The following is a 6,053-nucleotide window of genomic DNA, read 5'->3' as shown; positions in this document are numbered from 1 at the left end:
CTGCTCCGTGCACGGCTCTCCCACTGAGGAGCACCTGGGGAGCCCATGTCGGGTGGCTTCCATTTTGGAGAGGGCACGCTTGCCTTCTCTTCTGGGCATCTTTGTTTCATTCTTCGGTCTTTTTCTGCAGGTAAGAGGTGCCTCAGCTGCTTTTTAGTGTTTTGGAAAGTGGCAGTGGTGAAGGCTGGTAATAAGGAACCGAAGTACGCATCTGCCAGCTCAGAGGGGAAAGGGCTGCATCAGCGGGAGCAGCGTGCTTGGGGCAGGACCTCCTGGTCCTGTGGCGCTGGGGGGGCTGCGGGTGGGAGCTGAGGCCACCCACGGTGAGCTGCCATGGCCTGGGACCGCAGGCTCCCACTCTCCAAATCTCTGGCAGAAAGATGGTGGTGCTGGAAGCCTTAGGCAAGTGGAGGACTTCTTGCCAGCTCTAAGTTGATCTGCTTATGTGGAGTGTATTGCCCTGGGTTTCTGAGGCTAGGAAGCCTCAGTGCAGGGGAGGAGTAAGCTCCCTGACCTTGCTGTTGAACACAGGAGGTGAGAAATTGTGACCAAGTGCCAAAAGAAGGTGTTTCTGTAACAAACTGACGCATCCAAAAGTGAGGCTGCAGGACTTGCGCCCATGCCATGCGGAAAGACTTAAGGGTGGATGGAACCTATGAGGGCACTGCATCTGCTGCGTGGCTTTGCTGGAAGCGGCTGGCGGGCTGAGTCAGCAGCAGGCGATGGTGGAGCTCGTTACACAAGGGTGGGGGGTGTTGCTGAGAGCTGCCGGCACCCCGGCCTCGTGCTGGCCGTGGGTAAACCAAGCAGTTTGAACATCCCTCACGACAGGCTGTTAGGAAAATGAAATCCTAATGGTTGGGAGGGGTGGGGAGACAACACAGGAGAGCAACAAGTGGTGTTGGACAACCCAGAAAATACTTGGTTTGTCAAGATTAGAGCTCTGCAAAAGGTAGAGCTCTCCCAGATACTTGCCTGAAATAAAAGGCTGTTCGAAGAAAGGCAACCTGATAAAAACCAGTGAGTAGAAACCTATTTTCTACACTGCTCATTAGCCTGGGGGACTCGCCGTGGGGCCAATGGTCATGGGGATGAGACTGACGGTGTTGAAAATGATTAGACATTTTCGAGTATAGCAAAAGAATCTCAGACACTTTAAAGGTGTCTGGAAAAGACATTGACCATCCTACTTTGGGGATACAAAGCTACTGCTAATTAACGCGGATGAGGAAGAAGTATCATCCCAGAGGGACGGTTACTCTGTGATTGCCCAGGATAGGAGCTTTTGTGCATTCTTTTGCAAAGCTCTCTGAGCGAGCGAGCGGAGGGGGTGGATCCCTGCCTACAGTGAGCATGACAATTTTAAGCCGGGGGCTGCTGGCTCAGTAGTTTTTCTCTTCCCCAGTAATCCCCATCCCCATCCCCAGTAATCCCCATCCCCATCCCCATTCCTTTTATTCTGTGTTTTAACAAGCGCTTAGGAGCGCCGTGCTGTGTTAGCCCCAACATCCCAGTGTGTCCCACTCACAGCAGGTCACATCACGCTTTCACCCTCGCTGTGGCCCCTTCCCACCACCCAGTTTGTGCCGCCCCAGCACTGCTGCCCATCACTGAGCCCTCGGGGCTGTGGTGGCGGGTGCTGGCAGAAGCACGCAGCAGCCATGCTCTGGCCTAGCTGCTACATGCCGTGAATGCCTTTGCCAGGGATGTATCTGCCGTCCCCATGCCCTGCCAGTGCCCGGGAGCACCCAAAACCACCTTTGCCCAGGTGTGCGTGGCAGAGGGCTCCGTCCGGTGCTCACCACCCTTGTACCTGAGTCCACGAGCCCAGAGGGGAGTTTTCCCCAAGGCCTCTGGCACGGGTGCAGCTGGCGGCATGGGACGTCTGCACTGCCGGGCCCATCCAGGGCTCAAACCACGTGAAACGAGCTCCGGGCACCGTGAATGCCTGGCTGGCAGGTGGCAGCTGTGACAGTGTCCAGGGTGCTGCTGCAATACCCGACAGCCTGCTCATGGGTTTGGCAGTGCCAGGAGCAGGGACTGGTCTGGGAACAGGGATGCCCTGGGAATCTGGGGGGAAAATCTCTGGCCATGTGCATGCAGAGCTGCTGTATGATGTCCTGCCTGCTGATGTTCCTTGCTCTTTCTTCTCCAGCTCCGCACCGCTAGCAGGCTGAAACCTTGAACACCTGGGAAGCCCACCAGTCCGTCACTGGAAATGATCCCAAACCAGCTGAGGGTCAGCTCCCCGGTGTCCAGGCAGGAACAAGAGACGATGGATGGCAGCACTGCCTCTGAGCAGGACAGACACCGTGCCACTTCAGGGCACAGCCAGGGGCTGAAGACAGAGCCCTGCTTCCAGACCGACTCTCTCTTGCCTTCCCCCAGCATATCCCTGATATCACAGCTCCTCAGCCACCCGATGGTTGGCAGGAGCCTGGATCCTTGCACCCTTTTCCCTTCCTCCCAGGCAGTGGCCCTGCCTCAGGACTACGAGTGTGGTGCATCTCCTGGGGAAGGAGCACAAGCCCTGGCTTTCCCCAGGACCTGTGCCCCAGCTTCTGTGCCCTGTGCTGGCAACAGGGACCAGCTCTCTGACCAGCACCTATGGGACCAGCTCTCCGACCAACACCTACGAGCCAAGCGGGCCAGGGTGGAGAGCATCATCCAAGGCATGAGCCTCCCACCAACCCCCCTGGCATTTGGCACCAGCCTGGAGGCAGCTTTTGGGCACAAGTGGGAGAGGGGTGGCGAGATGCCCCGGGAGGGCAAGAGGAAGCCGAGGGTGCCGCAGCAGGGCACGGGGATGGCCGGGCAAGTGGCCCATGCGGGGGTCAGCCCCCATGCTGAGGGCTGCCAGCAGCTGAAGGAGCAGCTCTTCTTCTTAGAGCAGCAGCTGAGGAGGCTTCAGGAGAAGTTCTCCCAGGTCTGTGACTCTGGGGACACTGGCCAAACCCAGCAAGGTGCCGAGGAAGCGCATCCACTGCCTGGGAAGCCTAGAGACAGGCTGGACAAGGACAGTGCCGCTGCCACCAATGACTCATGCAAAGTGCCTCTCTGCAGGAGCACCCTGGGAGTGCACGGGCAGGAGGAGGATGAAGGCAGAGGCAGCACAGGTGGCTTGCCTTCAGCCGCAAGGGTCCTCTCACAGGCACTGAAGCACGAGCTGGCGGGGGTGACATCCCGGGTGGTGGACTCTGTCCTGAAGACCGTGTGGCCAAAGGCAGCCAGCCACCTCCTGCAGCAGCACTGCAGCCTCCCGGTGCCGGGGCCAGGTGCCAGGAGAGGGTACTTTGCTGCTGGGAAATGCAGAAAGCCACTTGCTAAGGCATCCCCCATGAATGTGCTGGGCTCATCCCAGGCTGAGGCCCTGTCAGGAGCTTCAGGGAAGGGCCCGGGCTCTCATGCTGGCTCCTTCAATTCAAAGGGGGTCAGAAAACCCTGCCAGGTACCCAGTGTGGGTTATCCACTGGGGTCGGCCGCCCCTGTCCGGGATGGCCAGCTGCTGAGCCAGCTGCTGGGCCGCGGCCAGCACGGCCCCTGGGGCAACAGCTCTCATGGGAGCCCCTCTGCTCCGGAGAGGGGTCCTCTGGAGCCCCTCGACCTGCACTGGGGAACTGTCAAACTGAGGTCGTCAGTGGTGAGACAGCAGCAGCATCATCCCCTGCCCCTGAGCCCTGCCGACATGGAGAGCCTGGCACTGCTGCCGGCTGGCAGGGATGGCTGTGGGGAGCTGCAGGCTGTGATGGACGGGGCGCCCTTCGCCTCCATCCATATATCCTTTGGGGGCAGCTGAAGAGATCCCTGGGCTCAGCTGGAGCTAGAGAGGCCCTTGGGCTTGGGCGTGCTCCCCTTGTCCTCCAGACCCACAGCTTGGCACAACCCTTGCTGGTGTCCCCAGGGCCAGGGTCCTCCCTGCTCTACAGGGGGCTAAAAAGGGGTGGGCAGGAAAGGGGTCCTGAGCCGTGGAGGGGCACTGCTGCTCCTCAGGGCTGGCTAGGTGCTGTAGCATAGCTGGGGGCAGAAGTCAGGAGCCCCCAAGCCTGCTCTTAGGCCATCCTGGCAGTCCGGTCATCCTATGCCAGGAAGAGATGTCTCATGGATATCCCTGTTCCCACCAGCCCAGGAAGTACTGTGGGGAGCAGCTGCTTCCCCCGGGATGCCAAAGGGAAAAGCCAGTGGCTGCCCGGCCAGGGACAGACCCTCTCCACCCTGCTGCTAGGCCATGGGGAGGGGTTATCGCAGGCACCAGGCATGTGGGTGCCAGGGCCAGTGCTCAGGGGTGCACTGAGCTGGTCGGGCTGCTGCGTGCAGGCTTTCCTTGACCCCAAGGCAGATCCAGGAGGCGCTGACCCCCGGCCACCTGAAAAAGGCCAAGCTGATGTTTTTCTTCACCCGCTACCCCAGCTCCACTCTGCTGAAAACCTACTTCCTCGACGTGCAGGTAAAACGGCAGTGCCCGGTGCTGGTGCCAGGCAGGGCTCCCACATGGCGTGGCACACAGTCCGCATCGCTGGGGGACTGCAGGGAAGGGGGTGCTCTTGTGTCCCCCCACCTCGCTGGCAGGAGTGGGGGCACGCACACACTTCGGCATGGGCTGCCCTGGTGCTTGGGGCCATGGCAGACCTGGGCTGCCAGGTTTTCACTCTGTGCCATCGAGGCATGGGGATTAAAGCACATCACAAATGTGCCTCCCCACTGCAGGGCTGGTAGGACCCGAATCTCGGCAGGGAGGGGCACCTCGGGCATCCTCACGTGATGGTCCTGGCTGGTGCTGTTGCACCCCTGGGGTAGGGCTGCGCTTGGGGCCAGACCAGCAGTGTATGGCTGGGCTTGTGGGGGCCCATGGGTCAGGAGGCTCCAAGCTGGCGTAACCCCTGTCCCTCCGGCTCTCCCCCTGGCAGTTCAGCCGCTGCATCACCTCCCAGCTCATCAAGTGGTTCAGCAACTTCCGTGAGTTTTACTACATCCAGGTGGAGAAGTTCGCCCGGCAAGCCCTGCTGGAGGGCGTCGCAGATGCTGGTGCCCTCTGGGTCTCCCGGGACTCGGAGCTCTTCCGTGCCCTCAACACACACTACAACAAGGGAAACGACTTCGAGGTGAGGAGGGGGATGTGGGGGACAGGGCTGGCAGGGTTTGCCAGGGCGAGGGGGAGCCGGGGAGCCAGTGATGCTGTGGGCTGATGCCCATCTCGCCGCAGGTGCCGGGGCGGTTCCTGGAGGTGGCCAGCCTGACGCTGCGGGAGTTCTTCAGCGCCGTCAGGGCAGGCAAGGACGCTGACCCCTCCTGGAAGAAACCCATTTACAAAATCATTTCCAAACTGGACAGTGACATCCCAGAAGGGTTCAAAGCCGCTGGCTGCTCCCAGGAACTGCTCCGCAGCTGAGTCTCTACAAAAGCAGCCCAGGGTCCTGTGTGCAGCCACCGTGTGCTAAGCACCTCCTGGGCACTCTGTACAGCATCCATTATTCTGACTATTTTCTCTCTGCCCTGTAAGACAGCTCCTTGGGTGAGGTCTATTGCTTGCCTCAGGTGCTGGGATTTTATGCTGTGTGTTTTATTCCCCTGCTCAAAGCCGGTGGGGTCTTGCTGGAGACCCACAGAGGGGAGGGATGGAGATGAAGCCATTAGGTTGGAGCCTGGGAAATCACCCTGCCCCAGCTGCCCCATGACCCTGGGCGAGCCGCCTTCCTTCTCTTTTACGGAGGGCTGCAGGTCAGGGCAAACAGCTTTTCTGTTTATCAGGCAGGCAGAGGTCCCAGCAGTGGGCAAAGTTTTCTTGGCACAGCAGCCCGGTGGATGTGCCCGGTGCAAGAGCACGCCTCGGTTTCTGGCCAGATACAACACACCAGCGTCCAAAGAAAACAGCTGGTGAATTCCAGCATTTCAAGCACCCCATGAGGATGGCTGGCCCTGTCTGGGAGATGTAAAAACAGCATTTGTTGTAGCCAGCATGAAAAACACCCCCCCACCCCGGTTCCCCTATGCTGTTTGGCAAAAGCCCCCCCATGCAGCTGTGCACCAGGGCCAAGCAGGTGTGTGTGCTGGTGGAA

At 59.9% G+C, this 6,053-nt stretch overlaps 1 protein-coding gene across 1 annotated transcript; it reads left to right on the top strand.

The window, feature by feature from the left end:
- Positions 1-2,218: 2,218 nt before the first annotated feature.
- On the top strand, positions 2,219-5,386 carry PROX2 (prospero homeobox 2). The gene is given in 4 exon segments (XM_068397371.1): positions 2,219-3,640; positions 4,337-4,457; positions 4,795-5,099; positions 5,201-5,386. Coding segments are annotated over 4 exon segments (2,034 nt in total).
- Positions 5,387-6,053: the final 667 nt, after the last annotated feature.

This window comes from Nyctibius grandis, chromosome 4, assembly GCF_013368605.1.
Source record: "Nyctibius grandis isolate bNycGra1 chromosome 4, bNycGra1.pri, whole genome shotgun sequence".
Taxonomy (NCBI): domain Eukaryota; kingdom Metazoa; phylum Chordata; class Aves; order Nyctibiiformes; family Nyctibiidae; genus Nyctibius; species Nyctibius grandis.
The sequence above is the reverse complement of the archived record's forward strand: the minus strand, read 5'-3'. Positions and strand labels throughout refer to the sequence as shown.